This window comes from Embiotoca jacksoni, unplaced genomic scaffold (assembly GCF_022577435.1).
Source record: "Embiotoca jacksoni isolate LCO1_2020_lvr unplaced genomic scaffold, fEmbJac1.0.p SCAF_63, whole genome shotgun sequence".
In the NCBI taxonomy this organism is placed as follows: domain Eukaryota; kingdom Metazoa; phylum Chordata; class Actinopteri; family Embiotocidae; genus Embiotoca; species Embiotoca jacksoni.
Genome location: NW_027185418.1, coordinates 99,087 through 121,403, shown reverse-complemented (window position 1 = coordinate 121,403; position 22,317 = coordinate 99,087). Strand labels below are relative to the sequence as shown.

Sequence of the window (22,317 nt, the reverse complement as noted above, 5' to 3'; positions counted from 1 at the left end):
GTGCTTTAAAAAGGCATCATGCATTACAGAAATATGATTCTGCTACACAAAAGAGTGTCCGTGAAAAGCTCGCGAAATGTTTACTCTCCTTGCAGATAGAGGAACGTCTGGACTTTTTAAAGTAAGTCTGAGTCATGTACAAAGTTTAAAATAACATTTTTAATCTTGATAGAGAAGGATGTGGTTTTTAGTTCTGTTTTGAAGGTGCGACAGTTGGTGTTTGCTGAGAAACTAATGCTCAGTTGTGATGAGAAGTCTTCACTATAAATAGTTTGAACTCACACAGTGTGTCTGCAGCATTTTCTCAGGCTGCTGCAGTTCATCAGTGCTGGAAGAAGTATTCAGGTCCTTTACTTAAGTAAAAGTACCAACACAACGTGTATCTACTTCACGACAGGTAAAAATCCTACATTCAAAACCTTGCATTAGTAAAAACATGAGTATTAACAGTTAAATTTACTTAACATATCAAACAGTAACAGTTTAGAAAAGACTCCCTGTTAGTGTGTCATCATGTGTTTGTGGTACCACTGTCCTGTGAGAACCGCTCATCTCTAAAAACAACAATCTGAGAAAAACATCCCTGTTTTCAGCTTTGTGACGATGTGTTTTTTTTTTAAAATAGTTTATTTAGAAGTAGGAACATTTAATCCTTCACTTTTTCTGAAAAGTTCCAATTCGATTCACCAAAATTTGGAGAGACATGGTTTTCACTGGACAAGAAGGGTATGAAAAATTGTAATCTTAAAAGTAACTAAAGCTGTCAAACCTCTGATATGTGGTCGAATAGAACAATGAAGCTTCACAACAGGAAATACTAAAGTAAAAGTACATGTATCTCAAATTTGTACTTAAGTATTTGAGTAAATGTACTTGGTTACATTCCACCACCATCTTTTATCAAATGTAAGTGACTTTGATCATCAGAGTTTATCCCAGCATGCACTGCATAACAGGCAGGAAAAGAACAGCATCAACACGCAGACAAACTGACTCACCTGCAGACACATGTGAATGTAACCCTTGCTGTTGCAGCACGTAATCTTTTACTAAAGGGTAATCTATGATGCTAACCCTGGCACTACTATCTATGTAACATCAGTATCTGAGGTTCTTTAACAGTTCAGGCCAAGCTTTTTTCAGGTTACCTTGGTTACAGTTCACTTCATTTCAATTACTCGGTTGGGTAAGGAGATTGGTGGTAGCAACTCTATACAAGAGCAATGAGACCTCCAGCCCACAAAGCACACACACAACCAATGATTCAATGATGAGGGAATATATTTACAGAATTATTTAAACCATTTCACTTGAACAATACCTTTAAATCTCACATTAACTCAACTTCATCTCTTAACAATAAAATGAATTCCACTTAAATCAAATAACTGTAACAAAAATTGGATAAACAACCATTGAATTGCATATTATGACAAATAATCACTCAAATCAGGTATAAACCTCTGAACTCTGTTAAACCCAAAATAATTCAGTTGTTAGATCTTAATAGTCTGTTTTAGTCCTTTACAGTTGTCAGTCAAAGTAGGTCTCATTTATATCTTTGGAAGTTCCTTAACGTTCAACAGTTCACCATTAGTCTCTTCCAACGGATTTCCGGTTGTTTGTTTGAATCCAAAACAACTCTGAGATCTCAGAAAACAAAGTGCCAATAAAATTGGATCCTTTATATTTCTCGGTGAAGATCCAGACAGGATAGCAGATGAAGCAGCTCGTAGTCACTTGATGAATCCCTAAAAAAAAAAAAAACAGCCTGTACACAAGTGTGCAGAACATCATCATATAGTCCGAGTTTCCTCTTTTTCCATCACATTAGATTTACACAAAACTTTCACAACTTTAAACACTTGTGACTAAATTATCTCATTTTGTCTCAATTTCAAACAATACACTTGGCAATCAACATACTTTTACAACATATACAGAAACTTTGACAAAAATTCAACACACACACACACACACACACACACACACACACACACAGTTATGTGCTTCATTCACATCATCCAAAATGTTGTTATCCTGGCTGGTTTTGCTTCGCTATGTTCCTCAAAGTAAATTACTCCCAATTCTCTGACACAAACTTAGTTAACAAGATAACCTCAGGTAGCAACTCACCTGGATAATCCACTTCATTGAAGAAACGCCCGACGGAGTTCGTCCCGGTGAGAACTTCTCCCTCGACAGCTCCGCTGCAGCTCAGCATGTAACTCACTTACAATACTGTTAAATTCACTCGATATCTCTTGGGAATCTCAAAATATCTGACTTTGCTCCAAATCTTGTCTGCCTCCTGCACCTGTCTTAGCTGCGGGGTCTCCGGTAGGTGAGTGCGTGGTTCAGAGAGTGGGAGGGGGGGCTACGGGCTCTGCTCCGTTCAGACCACCAGCTGGTTTGGTGAGACGTTTAGGGAACGTCTGTAAATTGGGTAACTGAACGTTACCGAATTAAGCGAACACGTGAGAACACGTGATCTCGACGGTGAAGAGCTTCCATCACCCTCAAATCCAGGACCCCCGGTGTACAGTGACCACTGATCCTTTTTGATGACCGGGAAGAAAAATTAGTGCAAAACAGGTTTTGACTTGATCAGCATTTTAGGTAACAGCACTGAAAAAGATATTCAAACATGAAATCCCTCTTTGTAAAACACAACATGTGCTTCGCTGATAAATTGAACTTCCTGTTGTAATCTGGAGATTTGTTGGAGCTGATGTTGACGGTGTGATTGATTAATGAGGTCCAAACGTGGTGAACATACTGAGACCAGATCTGTTCCTGCCTCATACTGATTGAACTTGTTATATCATCCTGAAGAATGCAGTTCATCCTGACTTTATCAAAACTAACTGACATTTTTAATGAGAAGTTTTTGAGAGAGATTAGAAAAAAAACAAGAAAACAGAAATATTGTTGTTCAGTATAGCATTTTTAGTCAACATAACAGGATAAAAAAAACACGCATTTGCTTCTTAATAGATATCTAACATTATCTGCTGCCTCAACGTGTGAAGACTTATTTACATCAGAATACAAATGTTGAAGAAAACAGCTTTGGAAGCATTTTGTTGAGAAGTAATGCAGCGCCCTCTGTTGGCCAATCAGCTGCAACAGTGTTAAAAATTACATTCAGGAAACAAATATTTTCGAATATCTATTTATACATTACATCTGAAGTTTGTTTGTTTTTTTCCAAATATGTACACAAAGTACCTTAAACAAACAGCTGTTAAAAGAAGCACACTTTAACTTAATTTCTAAGTTTTGTTTTTTCCAAAAATATTAAACGTGATATTACTAGAAATCTTCATATTTTGACATTATTTAGCCAGTTGGCATTATCTTACATAAGATTAATCTTTGCAGACTATCAAGTTACTTTCTGAAGTTTGACTCAAACAGACAAAGACTTCTGTTCACAGATCCATCTGTTCCTGTTGTTACAGGTCACTGATTTCCATCCGTTGTTAGTTACAGAAATTGCACAGTGACCATCAGTCGGGTTTTCTATCCAGGAGCTGAGGAAACAAAAACATCAGTTGGATCCAGAGTCAAGATTTTATCATTCAAAGTGTTTAGAAATGCGTCTCTTACCTGTTAGCCAGATCACTTTCATCGACCCACTTCCATTTTCCACCATCAGCTTTCAGTCCAATCCAGTACCCTTTGTTTCCTGAACTTCCCCAGCTGTTATCACTGACATATTTCTGAGGACAACAGAGGAAAAGCGATCAGAGATATTTACTTACTTTAATAAACTCACTGTGACCAACAGACTCAGCGTGTGTTCAGATCTTCAGAAAATACATTTTCATTTAATATAAGCTGTTATTACCTTTTCTTCTGCATTATCTACAACCACCAAATCAGAACTCCTTATTGTGCAGTTTTCTCGAGCTTCTTCCCAGGTTTTCCAATCGGTAGAGAACTGATAGTTTAAAACCACATAGCAACTGGACTGGAACTGATTCCAGCCCGGCTGACAAGATTTACACTGTCTTCCTGAAATAACAGAGATCAACTAATGAACAACTTTACTGTCTCGTTATATCAAGATTCAATATATTTGTAACTAATGGGATCCCAACATACCGCCATCTTTGGGACAGTAGGCATCAATGCTCCACTGAGCTCGACTGATGTTGAGCTCATTCCCCTTTGCCTCCATGTCCTTTATTTGATTTGTAAGGTTTCTCTTCTCCATCTCCAGCTTCTGGTTTTGCATCGTGAGGTTCATCTTTTCTGCCGTGAGATTTGTGACCTTGCTCTCTAAGACAGCATTGGCTCGTGTCAGGTTGGTGTTGTCCTCCCTTAAGTTGTTGATGAGGTTTGTCAGGTTGCGATTCATTTCCAGAAGAGTCGTTTGGATGTTTTCTTGACTGAATGTAGCAACTGCAAAATGAAAATGAGCTTCTTAAGGGAGAGTAAGCAGTTTTGGTATTGTTCATTTTGCTTTTGTTATTTCATCACAGATCAAAGCTGCTTCCTATCTGTTGTACTTCAGGTCTGCCAGCCTTTTGGGAGCTATAAGCTCAGACTGTGTTTTTTCTATTTCAGAGAACAACAAAAAACCCACAAAAAGACCAACACTCACAATGTGTTAAGCCATCTTTCAATATTTCACAGCTTCCCCCATTGATTCACACAAAATTCACTCAAAACAGCTTAACAATGACATTTTTAGTAAAAATGACTGAAACAAAACTTAATGGTAAATATGTTGTGGACTTTTTTTTTTTTTAGCCAATGATTTCATTTTCTAAACTTTTCACTGTTACCAAGAAACCCAACAGCAGGTGTAGATTTATTATTTGGCCTGATGTTTCCCAACATGGTGAATTACATGGCTACTATTAAGGCAAAATGTGCAATAATTGGTTACACAGTACTGAAATTACATATTGTATTAAAAAAAAAAAACCTGTTATACTATCTTCATACATTTGACCATGAATTATTGTGTCTCGTAATTCACTTTGTTCTTGACAGATTTAGAAAACTAGAAGCAGAAACTTATGGTATGTAAAACAATCTGATATCACATGATGGTAACAGAAGAAATATTATTCTATAAAGGTCTGCCTTGTGTCTAAGTTCGTGCATGGACTGTCTGTTTTACATACTTACTGTAGACACAGATTGCTATGATGCCCAACAGCAAAATGACACAGAAAGTCACCAAGCAACAAGCCAAGAGCCGATAGTGGCGACGTCGTCCATCTGCTTTCTTGTCTGGCAGGAATCGGATAGACAAACATATAAATACGTGGCTTTAGAAGTCAGAGTTATGAAATTATGTGGGTAACCAAAGTTACAGTCTTTTTCAGTCCAACATTTCCTCTTTACCTTGCCATCGCCAAAGAAGGTATTTTAAACTTAGTAAGTTAGAAACAGGAAGTATAAAAACTTTTAAATCAGACTGTGAAAACCTCAAATTAACTTAAATTCAACATGAGATTGCATTTTTAGACAAAACAATGTTTTGCAACGAAAAATAATCAGAAAGGAAACGCTTCATGGCCATTATGTATTATTAATGTTCACGTGGGACACTAAAAGGAAAGGTTTACAATTTCTCAAATGTTTGATATCAATTCTTTCAGACATTGTGCTACAGATGAACCAGGTTGTAGGCAGAAGTGGACATAGCCTCCATTCCTATGAGGCCAACCCAGTAATATCGACTAATATAGCGCTGTAATGTATTTAAGCGTCTCATTGTTTGTTTATTTTTTGCTAAGTAATCTGTCCTTCAGATATGATAAGAATTGATAGATGTTGAATATATAGTCATCAGTTGTCATTCAATTAAAAGTGGTAGTCTTAAAAATATATATTTACAAGAACATTTGTAAAACTCTTAAATAATATTTCAATTCGCAATTTGGGTTTCCGGTCGATAAGGGTTCACTAAAGTTTACAGATTGTGACCCGTCCAAACACATATTTTGGAGCTTGCCTGACTGAATGTTTACCAAATCAACTACTACACAATCATACATTTTTGACTTTTCTTAAATGATTTCTGCTGATTTAAATAAACCAATTTATTACAAACAACAATTATTTCACAACGTGGCGGTCAGTCAGAAGTTTTACACCTGTTTGTTTGTGTGTTTGTTTGTTTGTTTGTTTGTTTGATTTCACAAAGCTGATATCAGCACCAAATGTTCTCAGACTCACCTGTGTTTTGTTTTTGTGTTCTTTTACAACTTACCATTTGTGTCTGGACTTTGTTCGGTTGAGTTCTTTTTCTCCTTCACTTCATCGTACACAGTTTCCTCTTCGTTTTTAGCTGAAAGGTTAAAAGTTAAAATAGTGTACAGTGGTTAAATATTAACAGTTCACTATAATCAACAATGAGATAAAAACAAAAAAAAACAAAACAACAACAACAATGCCAAACAGCTTGGTTTAGTTAGCTAAATATGTAACCTGCTCCTACACCAGTACAATAAATTAATATTTAATATGAGGAGGGTCACATAAACAAAGACTCTGTTCTAAAGCCAAAGTCTGAGAGTATCTTTTCTAGTCGCTCTGTACTTTTAAAAGTTGACTTACCTTCCGGTCGGGATCGGTTCTTATTTTTGAATACAACTGAAGCGTAGTTAACGTCCTCCGCCATCGCTACAACCTTTCTGTTGAGTCGATCCGACTTGTAGTCACAGAAGTACCACTGTAATTGAGCCACAGTGACTCACAAGAAGAGAAGTGGTTGTTTCCTCTGTTGAGGTGAATCTGTCTCTAACGGCTTTGAAATACATCAACTTCTGCTTTTCCAGAGAAAATCATTTGTATGCACGACAGTCCGGATATCAACTTCAAGCCAACACTGTGTTCCTGTTCCATAATCAGCTTGATATAAAATATATTATTACAATGAGTATATAACATGGTATAACAAGATTATTAATATGTAACAAGGACTTTGGATGTTTGCTTGGTTTTGTGTAAAACACCAATAACCAATTGAATTTTGTTGAGAAGTCGTTTTTTGTTGGCCAATCAGTAGCAAGAGTTTAAAACATTATACAGGAAACAAATATTTTCTAATATCTATTCATACATTAGATCTGCGTTTGTTTTGTTTTTTCCAAATATGCACAAAAAGTACATAAACAGCTGTTAAAAGTTGCACACTAAGTTTACATCTAAGTTTTTGTTTGTACAAAAATATTAAAGGTGATATTACTTGAAATCTTCACATTTTGACATTATTAAGCCAGTTGGCATTATCTTAAATGTAATTAATCTTTTCAAACTATCATGTTACCTTCTGAAGTTTGACTCAAACAGACAAAGCCTTCATTTCACAGATCCAATTGTTCCTGTTGTTACAGTTCACTGATTTCCATCCTTCATTTTTTACAGAAATTGCACAGTGACCATCAGTCGTCTCTTCTATCCAGAATATATGAAATGGAAACGCTGGTGCAGTGATGTTAAAATTTACAGGGAAGTTTGTGTTTTTTTGGGTCTGTTTCTAAGTTGAGCCTCTATTTCAAAACTTGTGGTGAGTTGTTGTGAGGGGAAGTTTTCTAATTTGTCCTTTTCCATCTAAAAATATACAGTTTCTTTGTTTCATCTAATCAGAACTCGATCAGTAATATGATTGTGTTACATGTTGTTTTTCTGACCAATGATGATTGAATAAATGTCTGAATTCAGGTAAGCTGACCAGCCTGGATGGACTGCCATTTAAAATTCAGACACAGAACACATCCACACGCTGATCTCCAACGGCACCGATCAAACACAAATGTTTAAACATCTGCAGCAAATTAGTCCGTATTTATAGAATCACTCCCAATGTGCTCGGCAGCCTGGAAAAATCATGGTAATAAATGTAAAGATGAAAAGGATTTTTTTTTAACTCTTCAAATGTAATTGCTGCCAAAGTTACACTGTGTTGTTGTGCTTTAAAAAGGCATCATGCATTACAGAAATATGATTCAGCTACACAAAAGAGTGTAGGTGAAAAGCTCGTGAAATGTTTACTCTCCTTGCAGATAGAGGAACGTCTGGACTTTTTAAAGTAAGTCTGAGTTGTGTAGCAAGTTTAAAGTACCAGTTTTAATCTTGATAGAGAAGGATGTGGTTTTTAGTTCTGTTTTGAAGTTGCGACAGTTGGTGTTTGGTGAGAAACTAATGCTCAGTTGTGATGAGAAGTCTTATTTATAAATAGTTTGAACTCACACAGTGTGTCTGCAGTATTTTCTCAGGCTGCTGCAGTTCATCAGTGCTGGAAGAAGTATTCAAGTCCTTTACTTAAGTAAAAGTACCAACACAACGTGTATCTACTTCACGACAAGTAAAAGTTCGACGTTCAAAACCTTGCTTTAGTAAAAACATGAGTATTAACAGTTAAATTTACTTAACATATCAAACAGTAACAGTTTAGAAAAGATTCCCTGTTAGTGTTTTATGATGGTTTTGGATTAATATTACTGTTCTATCAAGGTGCATTTTTACTGCTGCTGTTATTTAAAGTTGAACTAATTTGTACCACTTGACTGTTCGGCAATTTAACGTACAGTTATGCGTTATATTCTATATAGTCATCTTGTATTTGTAGTACCGCTGTCCTGTGAGAACCACTCATCTCTAAAAACAATAATCTGAGAAAAACATCCCTGTTTTCAGCTTTGTGACGATGTTTTTTTTTTTAAATACTTTATTTAGAAGTAGGAACATATAATCCTTCACTTTTTCTGAAAAGTTCCAATTCAATTCACCAAAATTTGGAGAGACATGGTTTTCACTGGAGAAGAAGGGTATGAAAAGTTGTAATCTTAAAAGTAACTAAAGCTGTCAAACCTCTGATATGTGGTCGAATAGAAGTATGAAGCTTCACAACAGGAAATACTAAAGTAAAAGTACAAGTATCTCAAATTTGTACTTAAGTATTTGAGTAAATGTACTTGGTTACATTCCACCACCATCTTTTATCAAATGCAAGTGACTTTGATCATCAGAGTTTATCCCAGCATGCACTGCATAACAGGCAGGAAAAGAACAGCATCAACACGCAGACAAACTGACTCACCTGCAGACACATGTGAATGTAACCCTTGCTGTTGCAGCACGTAATCTTTTACTAAAGGGTAATCTATGATGCTAACCCTGGCACTACTATCTATGTAACATCAGTATCTGAGGTTCTTTAACAGTTCAGGCCAAGCTTTTTTCAGGTTACCTTGGTTACAGTTCACTTCATTTCAATTACTCGGTTGGGTAAGGAGATTGGTGGTAGCAACTCTATACAAGAGCAATGAGACCTCCAGCCCACAAAGCACACACACAACCAATGATTCAATGATGAGGGAATATATTTACAGAATTATTTAAACCATTTCACTTGAATAATACCTTTAAATCTCTCATTAACTCAACTTCAGCTCTTAACAACAAAATGAATTCCACTTAACTCAAATAACTGTGTAATAAAAATTGGATAAACAACCATTGAATTGCATATTATGACAAATAATCACTCAAATCAGGTATAAACCTCTGAACTCTGTTAAACCCAAAATAATTCAGTTGTTAGATCTTAATAGTCTGTTTTAGTCCTTTACAGTTGTCAGTCAAAGTAGGTCTCATTTATATCTTTGGAAGTTCCTTAACGTTCAACAGTTCACCATTAGTCTCTTCCAACGGATTTCCGGTTGTTTGTTTGAATCCAAAACAACTCTGAGATCTCAGAAAACAAAGTGCCAATAAAATTGGATCCTTTATATTTCTCGGTGAAGATCCAGACAGGATAGCAGATGAAGCAGCTCGTAGTCACTTGATGAATCCCTAAAAAAAAAAAAAACAGCCTGCACACAAGTGTGCAGAACATCATCATATAGTCAGTTTCCTCTTTTTCCATCACATTAGATTTACACAAAACTTTCACAACTTTAAACACTTGTGACTAAATTATCTCATTTTGCCTCAATTTCAAACAATACACTTGGCAATCAACATACTTTTACAACATATGCAGTAACTTTAACAAAAATTCAACACACACACACACACACACACACAGAGTTATGTGCTTCATTCACAACATCCAAAATGTTGTTATCATGGCTGGTTTTGCTTCGCTATGTTCCTCAAAGTAAATTACTCCCAATTCTCTGACACAAACTTAGTTAACAAGATAACCTCAGGTAGCAACTCACCTGGATAATCCACTTCATTGAAGAAACGCCCGACGGAGTTCGTCCCGGTGAGAACTTCTCCCTCGACAGCTCCGCTGCAGCTCAGCATGTAACTCACTTACAATACTGTTAAATTCACTCGATATCTCTTGGGAATCTCAAAATATCTGACTTTGCTCCAAATCTTGTCTGCCTCCTGCACCTGTCTCAGCTGCGGGGTCTCCGGTAGGTGAGTGCGTGGTTCAGAGAGTGGGAGGGGGGGCTAAGGGCTCTGCTACGTTCAGACCACCAGCTGGTTTGGTGAGACGTTTAGGGAACGTCTGTAAATTGGGCGACTAAACGTTACCAGAATTAAGTGAACATGGGAGAACACGTGACCTCGACAGAGAAGAGCTTCCATCACCCTCAAATCCAGGACCCCCGGTGTACAGTGACCACTGATCCTTTTTGATGACCAGGAAGAAAAAGTTGTGCAAAACAGGTTTTGACTTGATCAGCATTTTAGGTAACAGCAATGAAAAAGATATTCAAACATGAAATCCCTCTTTGTAAAACACACAATATGTACTTGGCTGATAAATTGAACTTCCTGTTGTAATCTGGAGATTTGTTGGAGCTGATGTCGACGGTGTGATTGATTAATGAGGTCCAAACGTGGTGAACATACTGAGACCAGATCTGTTCCTGCCTCATACTGATTGAACTTGTTATATCATCCTGAAGAATGCAGTTCATCCTGACTTTATCAAAACTTACTAACATTTTTAATGAGAAGTTTTGAGAGATTAGAAAAAAAACAAGAAAACAGAAATATTGTTGTTCAGTTTAACATTTTTATTCAACACAACAGGCTAAAAACACACATTTTCCTCTAAATAGATATCTAACATTATCTGCTGCCTCAACGTGTGAAGACTTATTTACATCAGAATACAAATGTTGAAGAAAACAGCTTTGGAAGCATTTTGTTGAGAAGTAATGCAGCGCCCTCTGTTGGCCAATCAGCTGCAACAGTGTTAAAAATTACATGCAGGAAACAAATATTTTCTAAGACAGATTAGATCTGTGTTTGTTTTTGTTTTTTCCAAATATGTACACAAAGTACCTTAAACAAACAGCTGTTAATGGTAGCACACATTAATTTTACTTCTAAGTTTTGGTTCTTACAAAAATATGAAATGTGATATTACTGTAAATCTTTATATTTTGACATTATTAAGCCAGTTGGCATCATTTTATAGGTCATTAATCTTTTCAAACTATCAAGTTACCTTCTGAAGTTTGACTCAAACAGACAAAGCCTTCTGTTCACAGATCCATTTGTTCCTGTTGGTACAGTTCACTGATTTCAATCCTTCATTTTTTACAGAAATTTCACAGTGACCATCAGTCGGGTTTTCTATCCAGGAGCTGAGAAAAAAAAAAACATCAGTCGGATCAAGAGTAAAGATTTTATCATTCAGTGTTTCGAAATGTGTCTTTTACCTGTCAGCCAGATCACTTCCATTGACCCACTTCCATTTTCCATCTTCAGCTTTCAGTCCAATCCAGTACCTTTTGTTTCCTGAACTTTTCCAGCTGTTATCACTGACATATTTCTGAGGACAACAGAGGAAAAGGGATCAGAGATATTTACTTACTTTAATAAACTCACTGTGACCAACAGACTCAGCGTGTGTTCAGATCTTCAGAAAATACATTTTCATTTAATATAAGCAGTCATTACCTTTTCTTCTGCATTATCTACAACCACCAAATCAGAACTCCTTATTTTGCAGAGTTCTCGAGCTTCTTCCCAGGTTTTCCAATCGGTAGAATTCTTGTAGTCAAAAACCACATAGCAACTGGACTGGAACAGATTCCAGCCCGGCTGACAAGAGTTACAATGTCGTGCTGAAATAACAGAGATCAACTAATAAACAACTTTACTGTCTCGTTATATCAAGATTCAATATTTTTATAACTAATGGGATCCCAACATACCACCATCTTTTCTGGGACAGTAGGCATCAATGCTCCACTGAGCTCGACTGATGTTGAGCTCATTCCCCTTTGCCTCCATGTCCTTTATTTGATTTGTAAGGTTTCTCTTCTCCATCTCCAGCTCCTGGTTTTGTGTCTTCAGCTCCTGGTTTTGTTTCTCCAGGTTAATCTTTTCTGCCGTCAGCTCAGCGTTGTTTTCAGAAATGACCGAGGTAACTTAAAGTCAAACGTACAGGAAGATAGTTGGCAGTGAGCTGATATTGGACAACAAATTAACAAAAATCAAACAAGTTTGACTTAAACTGAAAGTCAGATAAAATGCATCTTTGTTCAGAACTATTTCACAATAACGACATAGAAATATTTGTTTACTTTTGAGTTATACTTACAATATATTCGGAGGGCCACAATAACAAACAGTATCAACCAACTCACTGTTATTGTTGGAAAAGAATGAGTGAAAGAGGGAGACTTCTTGTCTGATAAAAAAATAAATAAAAACATTTAGCTGAAACAAATCAACATGAAACTTTAAAACAGTTCAATCTGCTGTTATAATATTTGCGCAGTAAATTGTGTTAATAACCTGCAGTGGCTGTTATTTTGCCCACAGTACAAACTGCTGCATTTTCATAGTCACCTTCTTCAAGTTCCTCTGAAACAAATCAAACATAAGTTCTCAATGATCTGCAGTAAATTAAACATTATTTCCAGAATCAGCAGACTGAGAAAATCATGATACAAATTAGAACATAAAGTCAATCGTGACATCTCAAATTAATTTGACCAAAGTGTCGTTATGCTCATCATTATGAAAATGAATAAAATAAGATTCTGCTTCACAAAAGATGAGACGCTTGTGAAGTTTGAATCTGTCAGAAAGCATCCTACCCGCAGAGAAAGAAACATTTGGATTTCTAAAATTGACCGTCAGCGTCTGTGTTTTTCTGTTCATCCTGGAAAAAGCATCAAGTTCACCAGCGATCGAGCTGCATATGAAGGCTGAAATGGAAACGCTGGTGCAGTGATGTTAAACTTTACAGGGAAGTTTGTGGGTTTTTGGGTGTGTTTTGAAGTTGAGTATCTATTCAAAAATTTGTGGTCAGTTGTTGTGAGGGGAAGTTTTCTCTGTTGAATTTTACTTCTAAAATATACAGTTTTTTGTTTCATCTAATCAGAACTCGATCAGTAATATGATTGTGTTACATGTTGTTTTTCTGACCAATGATGATTGAATAAATGTCTGAATTCAGGTAAGCTGACCAGCCTGGATGGACTGCCATTTAAAATTCAGACACAGAACACATCCACACGCTGATCTCCAACGGCACCGATCAAACACAAATGTTTAAATATGTGCAGCAAATTAGTCCGTATTTATAGAATCACTCCCAATGTGCTCGGCAGCCTGGAAAAATCATGGAAATAAATGTAAAGATGAAAAGTATTTTTTTTTAACTCTTCAAATGTATTTAATGCCAAAGTTACACTGTGTTGTTGTGCTTTAAAAAGGCATCATGCATTACAGAAATATGATTCTGCTACACAAAAGAGTGTCGGTGAAAAGCTCGTGAAATGTTTACTCTCCTTGCAGAAAGAGGAACATCCGGACTTTTTAAAGTAAGTCTGAGTCATGTACAAAGTTTAAAATACCAGTTTTAATCTTGATAGAGAAGCATGTGGTTTTTAGTTCTGTTTTGAAGGTGTGACAGTTGGTGTTTGCTGAGAAACTAATGCTCAGTTGTGATAAGAAGTCTTATTTATTAATAGTTTGAACTCACAGTGTGTCTGCAGCATCTTCTCAGGCTGCTGCAGTTCATCAGTGCTGGAAGAAGTATTCAGGTCCTTTACTTAAGTAAAAGTACCAACACAACGTGTATCTACTTCACGACAGGTAAAAATCCTACATTCAAAACATTGCTTTAGTAAAAACATGAGTACTAACAGTTAAATTTACTTAACATATCAAACAGTAACAGTTTAGAAAAGACTCCCTGTTAGTGTTTTATGATGGGTTTGGATTAATATTACTGTTCTATCAATGTGCATTTTTAATGCTGCTGTTATTTAAACTTGAACTAATTTGTACTACTTTACTGTTGGGGAATTTAACGTACAGTTACGCATTCTTTTCTATATAGTCATCATGTGTTTGTAGTACCGCTGTCCTGTGAGAACCACTCATCTCTAAAAAAAACAATCTGAGGAAAAACATCCCTGTTTTCAACTTTGTGACGATGTGGTTTTTTTTAAATACTTTATTTAGAAGTAGGAACATATAATCCTTCACTTTTTCTGAAAAGTTCCAATTCGATTCACCAAAATTTGGAGAGACATGGTTTTCACTGGACAAGAAGGGTATGAAAAGTTGTAATCTTAAAAGTAATTAGTAACTAAAGCTGTCAAACCTCTGATATGTGGTCGAATAGAAGTATGAAGGTTCACAACAGGAAATACTAAATTAAAAGTACAAGTATCTCAAATTTGTACTTAAGTATTTGAGTAAATGTACTTGGTTACATTCCACCACCATCTTTTATCAAATGCAAGTGACTTTGATCATCAGAGTTTATCCCAGCATGCACTGCATAACAGGCAGGAAAAGAACAGCATCAACACGCAGACAAACTGACTCACCTGCAGACACATGTGAATGTAACCCTTGCTGTTGCAGCACGTAATCTTTTACTAAAGGGTAATCTATGATGCTAACCCTGGCACTACTATCTATGTAACATCAGTATCTGAGGTTCTTTAACAGTTCAGGCCAAGATTTTTTCAGGTTACCTTGGTTATGGTTCACTTCATTTCAATTACTCGGTTGGGTAAGGAGATTGGTGGTAGCAACTCTCTACAAGAGCAATGAGACCTCCAGCCCACAAAGCACACACACAACCAATGATTCAATGATGAGGGAATATATTTACAGAATTATTTAAACCATTTCACTTGAACAATACCTTTAAATCTCACATTAACTCAACTTCATCTCTTAACAACAAAATGAATTCCACTTAACTCAAATAACTGTGTAACAAAAATTGGATAAACAACCATTGAATTGCATATTATGACAAATAATCACTCAAATCAGGTATAAACCTCTGAACTCTGTTAAACCCAAAATAATTCAGTTGTTAGATCTTGATAGTCTGTTTTAGTCCTTTACAGTTGTCAGTCAAAGTAGGTCTCATTTATATCTTTGGAAGTTCCTTAACGTTCAACAGTTCACCATTAGTCTCTTCCAACGGATTTCCGGTTGTTTGTTTGAATCCAAAACAACTCTGAGATCTCAGAAAACAAAGTGACAATAAAACTGGATCCTTTATATTTCCCGGTGAAGATCCAGACTGGATAGCAGATGAAGCAGCTCGTAGTCACTTGATGAATCCCTAAAAAAAAAACAGCCTGTACACAAGTGTGCAGAACATCATCATATAGTCAGAGTTTCCTCTTTTTCCATCACATTAGATTTACACAAAACTTTCACAACTTTAAACACTTGTGACTAAATTATCTCATTTTCCCTCAATTTCAAACAATACACTTGGCAATCAACATACTTTTACAACATATACAGAAACTTTGACAAAAATTCAACACACACACACACACACACACACACACACACACACACACACACAGTTATGTGCTTCATTCACATCATCCAAAATGTTGTTATCCTGGCTGGTTTTGCTTCGCTATGTTCCTCAAAGTAAATTACTCCCAATTCTCTGACACAAACTTAGTTAACAAGATAACCTCAGGTAGCAACTCACCTGGATAATCCACTTCATTGAAGAAACGCCCGACGGAGTTCGTCCCGGTGAGAACTTCTCCCTCGACAGCTCCGCTGCAGCTCAGCATGTAACTCACTTACAATACTGTTAAATTCACTCGATATCTCTTGGGAATCTCAAAATATCTGACTTTGCTCCAGATCTTGTCTGCCTCCTGCACCTGTCTTAGCTGCGGGGTCTCCGGTAGGTGAGTGCGTGGTTCAGAGAGTGGGAGGGGGGGCTAAGGGCTCTGCTACGTTCAGACCACCAGCTGGTTTGGTGAGACGTTTAGGGAACGTCTGTAAATTGGGCGACTGAAAGTTACCCGGGTTACGTGAACATGGGAGAACACGTGACCTCGACAGAGAAGAGCTTCCATCACCCTCAAATCCAGGACCCCCGGTGTACAGTGACCACTGATCCTTTTTGATGACCAGGAAGAAAAATGAACTCAAAACAGGTTTTGACTTGATCAGCATTTTAGGTAACAGCACTGAAAAAGATATTCAAACATGAAATCCCTCTTTGTAAAACACACAATATGTGCTTGGCTGATAAATTGAACTTCCTGTTGTAATCTGGAGATTTGTTGGAGCTGATGTCGACGGTGTGATTGATTAATGAGGTCCAAACGTGGTGAACATACTGAGACCAGATCTGTTCCTGCCTCATACTGATTGAACTTGTTATATCATCCTGAAGAATGCAGTTCATCCTGACTTTATCAAAACTTACTGACATTTTAATGAGAAGGTTTTGAGAGATTAGACAAAACAAGAAAACAGAAATATTGTTGTTCAGTTTAACATTTTTATTCAACATAACAGGATAAAAACATGCATTTTCTTCTAAATAGATATCTAACATTGTCTGCTGCCTCAACGTGTGAAGACTTATTTACATCAGAATACAAATGTTGAAGAAAACAGCTTTGGAAGCATTTAGTTGAGAAGTAATGCAGCGCCCTCTGTTGGCCAATCAGCGGCAACAGTGTTAAAAATTAGAGACAGGAAACAAATATTTTCTAATATCTATTTATACGTTACATCTGAGTTTTGTTTTTTTCCCAAATATGTACACAAAGTACCTTAAACAAACAGCTGTTAATAGTAGCACACTTTAACTTTATTTCTAAGTTTTGTTTTTTCCAAAAATATTAAACGTGATATTACTAGAAATCTTCATATTTTGACATTATTAAGCCAGTTGGCATTATCTTACATGAGATTAATCTTTGCAGACTATCAAGTTACCTTCTGAAGTTTGACTCAAACAGACAAAGACTTCTGTTCACAGATCCATCTGTTCCTGTTGGTACAGTTCACTGATTTCCATCCATCGTTAGTTACAGAAATTGCACAGTGACCATCAGTCGGGTTTTCTATCCAGGAGCTGAGGAAAACAAAAACATCAGTTGGATCAAGAGTCAAGATTTAATCATTCAAAGTGTTTAGAAATGTGTGTCTTACCTGTTAGCCAGATCACTTCCATCGACCCACTTCCATTTTCTATCTTCAGCTTTCAGTCCAATCCAGTACCCTTCGTTTCCTGAACTTCCCCAGCTGTTATCACGGACATATTTCTGAGGACAACAGAGGAAAAGGGAACAGAGATATTTACTTACTTTAATAAACTCACTGTGACCAACAGACTCGGCGTGTATTCAGATCTTCAGAAAATAGATTTTCATTTAATATAAGCTGTCATTACCTTTTCTTCTGCATTATCTACAACCACCAAATCAGAACTCCTTATCGTGCAGTTTTCTCGAGCTTCTTCCCAGGTTTTCCGTTCGGTAGAATTCTTGTTGTTCAAAACCACACAGCAACTGGACTGAAACAGATTCCAGCCCGACTGACAAGAGTTACACTTTCTTCCTGAAATAACAGAGATCAACTAATAAACAACTTTACTGTCTCGTTATATCAAGATTCAATATTTTTATAACTAATGGGATCCCAACATACCGCCATCTTTTCTGGGACAGTAGGCATCAATGCTCCACTGAGCTCGACTGATGTTGAGCTCATTCCCCTTTGCCTCCATGTCCTTTATTTGATTTGTAAGGTTTCTCTTCTCCATCTCCAGCTCCTGAATTTGTGTCTCCAGCTCCTGGTTTTGTGTCTTCAGCTCCTGGTTTTTCATCATAAGGTTGTGCTTTTCTGCAGTGAGATTTATGACATTGCTCTATAAGACAGAATTAGCTCATGTCAGATTGGTGTTGTCCTCCCTTAAATTGTTGTTGAGGTTTGTCAGGTTGCGATTCATTTCCAGAAGAGTCGTTTGGCTGTTTTCCTGACTAACAACTGCAAAATGAAAATTAGCTTCTGAAAGGAGAGTAAGCAGTTTTGGTATTGTTCATTTTGCTTTTGTTATTTTATCACAGATCAAAACTGCTTCCTGTCTGTTGTACTTCAGGTTTGCCAGCCTTTTGGGAGCTATAAGCTAAGATTGTGTTTTTTCTATTTCAGAGAACAACAAAAAAAGCCACAAAAAGACCAACACTCACAATGTGTTAAGCCATCTTTCAATATTTCCCAGCTTCCCCCATTGGTTCATACAAAATTCACTCAAAACAGTTTAACAATGTAGTTTTAAGTAAAAATGACTGAAACAACATTCAATGGTAAATATTTTGCAGATTTATTTTTTTTAGCCAATGATTTCGTGTTCTAAAATTTTCCCTGTTACCAAGAAACCCAACAGCAGGTGTAGATTTATTATTTGGCCTGATGTTTCCCAACATGGTGAATTACATGGCAATTATTAAGGCAAAATGTGCAATAATTGGTTACACAGAACTGAAAATATATATTGTACAAAAAAAACCCTGTGTTATACTATCTTCATACATTTGACCATGAATTATTGTGTCTAGTAATTCACTTTGTTCTTGACAGATTTAGAAAACTAGAAGCAGAAACTTATGGTATGTAAAACAATCTGATATCACATGATGGTAACAGAAGAAATATTATTCTATAAGGGTCTGCCTTGTGTCTAAGTTCGTGCATGGACTGTCTGTTTTACATACTTACTGTAGACACAGATTGCTATGATGCCCAACAGCAAAATGACACAGAAAGTCGCCAAGCAACAAGCCAAGAGCCGATAGTGGCGACGTCGTCCATCTGCTTTCTTGTCTGGCAGGAATCGGATAGACAAACATATAAATACGTGACTTTAGAAGTCGGAGCTCATGAAATAATGTGGGTAACCAAAGTTACAGTCTTTTTCAGTCCAACATTTCCTCTTTACCTTGCCATCGCCAAAGAAGGTATTTTAAACTTAGTAAGTTAGAAACAGGAAGTATAACAACTTTTAAATCAGACTGTGAAAACCTCAAATTAACTTAAATTCAACATGAGATTGCATTTTTACACAAAACAATGTTTTATAACAGAAAAACACGAGAAAGGAAACGCTTCATGACCATTATGTATTATTAATGTTCACGTGGGAGACTAAAAGGAAAGATTTACAATTTCTCAAATGTTTGATATCAATTCTTTCAGACATTGTGCTACAGATGAACCAGGTTGTAGGCAGAAGTGGACATAGCCTCCATTCCTATGAGGCCAACCCAGTAATATCGACTAATATAACGCTGTAACGTATTTAAGCGTCTCATTGTTTGTTTAGTTTTTTGCTAAGTAATCTGTCCTTCAGATATGATAAGAATTGATAGATGTTGAAAATATAGTCATCAGTTGTCATTCAATTAAAGGTGATAATCTTAAAAATATATATTTATAAGAACATTTGTAAAACTCTTAAATCATGTTTCAATCGTATTTTGGGTTTCCGGTCGATAAGGGTTCACTAAAGTTTACAGATTGTGACCCGTCCAAACACATATTTTGGAGCTTGCCTGACTGAATGTATACCAAATCAACTACTACACAATCATACATTTTTGACTTTTCTTAAATGATTTCTGCTGATTTAAATAAACCATTTTATTACAAACAACAATTATTCCACAACGTGGCGGTCAGTCAGAAGTTTTACACGTGTTTGTCTGTTTGTTTGTTTGTTTGTTTGATTTCACAAAGCCGATATCAGCACCAAATGTTCTCAGACTCACCTGTGTTTTGTTTTTGTGTTCTTTTACAACTTACCATTTGTGTCTGGACTTTGTTCGGTTGAGTTCTTTTTCACCTTCACTTCATCGTACACAGTTTCCTCTTCGTTTTTAGCTGAAAGGTTAAAAGTTTAAATACTTTACAGTGGTTAAATATTAACAGTTCACTATAATCAACAATGAGATAAAAAAAACAACAACAACAATGACAAACTGCTTGGTTAAGTTAGCTAAATATGTAACCTGCTCCTACACCAGTACAATAAATTAATATTTAATATGAGGAGGGTCACATAAACAAAGACTCTGTTCTGAAGCCAAAGTCTGAGAATATCTTTTCTAGTCGCTCTGTACTTTTAAAAGTTGACTTACCTTCCGGTCGGGATCGGTTCTTATTTTTGAAGACAACTGAAGCGTAGTTAACGTCCTCCGCCATCGCTACAACCTTTCTGTTGAGTCTATCCGACTTGTAGTCAAAGAAGTACCACTGTAATTGAGCCACAGTGACTCATAAGAAGAGAAGTGGTTGTTTCCTCTGTTGAGGTGAATCTGTCTCTCACAGTTTTGAAATATACCAACGTCTGCTTTTCCTGAGAAAGTCATTTGTATGCACAACAGTCCAGAAATAAACTTCAAGCCAACACTGTGTTCCTGTTCCATAATCAGCTTGATATAAAATATATTATTACAATGAGTATATAACATGGTATAACAACATTACTAATATGTAACTAGGACTTTGGATGTTTTCTTGGTTTTGTGTAAAACACCGGTGTACAGTGACCACTGATCCTTTTTGATGACCAGGAAGAAAAATTAGTGCAAACCAGGTTTTGACTTGATCAGCATTTTAGGTAACAGCAATGAAAAAGATATTCAAACATGAAATCCCTCTTTGTAAAACACACAATATGTGCTTGGCTGATAAACTGAACTTCCTGTTGTAATATGGAGATTTGTTGGAGCTGATGTCGACGGTGTGATTGATTAATGAGGTCCAAACGTGGTGAACATACTGAGACCAGATCTGTTCCTGCCTCATACTGATTGAACTTGTTATATCATCCTGAAGAATGCAGTTCATCCTGACTTTATCAAAATTTACTGACATTTTTAATGAGAATGTTTTGAGATATTAGAAAAAAAATAGAAAACAGAAATATTGTTCAGTTTAACATTTTTATTCAACATAACAGGATAAAAATATGCATTTTCTTCTAAATAGATATCTAACATTATCTGCTGCCTCAACGTGTGAAGACTTATTTACATCAGAATACAAATGTTGAAGAAAACAGATTTGGAAGCATTTTGTTGAGAAGTAGTTTTTTGTTGGCCAATCAGTAGCAAGAATTTAAAACATTATACAGGAAACAAATATTTTCTAATATCTATTCAGACATTAGATCTGCATTTGTTTTTTTTTCCAAATATGCATAAAAAGTACATAAACAGCTGTTAAAAGTTGCACACTAAGTTTACATCTAAGTTTTTGTTTATACAAAAATATTAAAGGTGATATTACTTGAAATCTACACATTTTGACATTATTAAGCCAGTTGGCATTATCTTAAATGTAATTAATCTTTTCAAACTATCATGTTACCTTCTGAAGTTTGACTCAAACAGACAAACCTTCTTTTCACAGATCCAATTGTTCCTGTTGTTACAGTTCACTGATTTCCATCCTTCATTTTTTACAGAAATTGCACAGTGACCAACAGTCGGGTTTTCTATCCAGAATATATGAAATGGAAACGCTGTTGCAGTGATGTTAAACTTTACAGGGAAGTTTGTGTTTTTTTGGGTCTGTTTCTAAGTTGAGCCTCTATTTCAAAACTTGTGGTCAGTTGGTGTGAGGGGAAGTTTTCTAATTTGTCCTTTTCCATCTAAAAATATACAGTTTCTTTGTTTCCTCTAATCAGAACTCGATCAGTAATATGATTGTGTTACATGTTGTTTTTCTGACCAATGATGATTGAATAAATGTCTGAATTCAGGTAAGCTGACCAGCCTGGATGGACTGCCATTTAAAATTCAGACACAGAACACATCCACACGCTGATCTCCAACGGCACCGATCAAACACAAATGTTTAAATATCTGCAGCAAATTAGTCCGTATTTATAGAATCACTCCCAATGTGCTCGGCAGCCTGGAAAAATCATGGTAATAAATGTAAAGATGAAAAGGATTTTTTTTTTTAACTCTTCAAATGTATTTAATGCCAAAGTTACACTGTGTTGTTGTGCTTTAAAAAGGCATCATGCATTACAGAAATATGATTCTGCTACACAAA

At 36.1% G+C, this 22,317-nt stretch overlaps 3 protein-coding genes and 2 long non-coding RNA genes across 6 annotated transcripts; all 5 read right to left on the bottom strand.

Moving 5' to 3' along the window:
* Window positions 1-1,263: 1,263 nt before the first annotated feature.
* On the bottom strand, window positions 1,264-2,364 carry LOC138213730 (uncharacterized). The gene is made up of 2 exons (XR_011179551.1): window positions 2,137-2,364; window positions 1,264-1,751 (listed from the first exon to the last, which is right to left on the bottom strand). It is a non-coding gene; the product is annotated as an uncharacterized lncRNA (long non-coding RNA).
* A 575-nt stretch (window positions 2,365-2,939) lies between these two features.
* Window positions 2,940-5,229, bottom strand: LOC138213735 (C-type lectin domain family 10 member A-like). Its single transcript, XM_069174985.1, has 5 exons — window positions 5,146-5,229; window positions 4,111-4,410; window positions 3,854-4,020; window positions 3,613-3,725; window positions 2,940-3,536 (listed from the first exon to the last, which is right to left on the bottom strand). Exons 2-5 carry the CDS (start codon window positions 4,364-4,366, stop codon window positions 3,413-3,415), a joined length of 660 nt encoding a protein of 219 aa, XP_069031086.1. The 5' UTR covers window positions 4,367-4,410; window positions 5,146-5,229; the 3' UTR covers window positions 2,940-3,412.
* A 5,768-nt stretch (window positions 5,230-10,997) lies between these two features.
* LOC138213700 (snaclec A9-like) lies at window positions 10,998-12,511 on the bottom strand. Its single transcript, XM_069174943.1, has 6 exons — window positions 12,501-12,511; window positions 12,453-12,457; window positions 12,156-12,371; window positions 11,899-12,065; window positions 11,658-11,770; window positions 10,998-11,582 (listed from the first exon to the last, which is right to left on the bottom strand). The coding sequence occupies exons 1-6, from the start codon at window positions 12,509-12,511 to the stop codon at window positions 11,459-11,461; spliced, it is 636 nt and encodes a 211-aa protein (XP_069031044.1). The 3' UTR covers window positions 10,998-11,458.
* A 39-nt stretch (window positions 12,512-12,550) lies between these two features.
* Window positions 12,551-16,099, bottom strand: LOC138213764 (uncharacterized). Of its 2 annotated transcripts, none has more exons than XR_011179564.1 (3): window positions 15,935-16,099; window positions 12,742-12,810; window positions 12,551-12,634 (listed from the first exon to the last, which is right to left on the bottom strand). It is a non-coding gene; the product is annotated as an uncharacterized lncRNA (long non-coding RNA). The 2 variants fall into 2 exon arrangements; XR_011179563.1 differs by lacking the exon at window positions 15,935-16,099 and adding an exon at window positions 12,999-13,040.
* A 679-nt stretch (window positions 16,100-16,778) lies between these two features.
* Window positions 16,779-18,082, bottom strand: LOC138213762 (C-type lectin domain family 10 member A-like). The gene is made up of 4 exons (XM_069175016.1): window positions 17,902-18,082; window positions 17,645-17,811; window positions 17,404-17,516; window positions 16,779-17,326 (listed from the first exon to the last, which is right to left on the bottom strand). Exons 1-4 carry the CDS (start codon window positions 18,080-18,082, stop codon window positions 17,203-17,205), a joined length of 585 nt encoding a protein of 194 aa, XP_069031117.1. The 3' UTR covers window positions 16,779-17,202.
* Between the last annotated feature and the right edge of the window lie 4,235 nt (window positions 18,083-22,317).

What these genes read in the sequence shown, in the direction of transcription:
- LOC138213735 (XM_069174985.1), bottom strand. Translation starts at nt 4,366, where the DNA reads ATGAATCGCAACCTGACAAACCTCATCAACAACTTAAGGGAGGACAAC. An exon ending in CTACTGTCCCAAAGATGGCG is followed by an intron (nt 4,021 to 4,110) that starts GTATGTTGGGAT and finishes CTGTTATTTCAG; the next exon opens with GAAGACAGTGTAAATCTTGT. An exon ending in TAGATAATGCAGAAGAAAAG is followed by an intron (nt 3,726 to 3,853) that starts GTAATAACAGCT and finishes TGTTGTCCTCAG; the next exon opens with AAATATGTCAGTGATAACAG.
- LOC138213700 (XM_069174943.1), bottom strand. An exon ending in TAGATAATGCAGAAGAAAAG is followed by an intron (nt 11,771 to 11,898) that starts GTAATGACTGCT and finishes TGTTGTCCTCAG; the next exon opens with AAATATGTCAGTGATAACAG. An exon ending in GGAAGTGATCTGGCTGACAG is followed by an intron (nt 11,583 to 11,657) that starts GTAAAAGACACA and finishes TTTTTTTCTCAG; the next exon opens with CTCCTGGATAGAAAACCCGA.
- LOC138213762 (XM_069175016.1), bottom strand. Translation starts at nt 18,082, where the DNA reads ATGATGAAAAACCAGGAGCTGAAGACACAAAACCAGGAGCTGGAGACA. An exon ending in CTGTCCCAGAAAAGATGGCG is followed by an intron (nt 17,812 to 17,901) that starts GTATGTTGGGAT and finishes CTGTTATTTCAG; the next exon opens with GAAGAAAGTGTAACTCTTGT. An exon ending in GGAAGTGATCTGGCTAACAG is followed by an intron (nt 17,327 to 17,403) that starts GTAAGACACACA and finishes TGTTTTCCTCAG; the next exon opens with CTCCTGGATAGAAAACCCGA.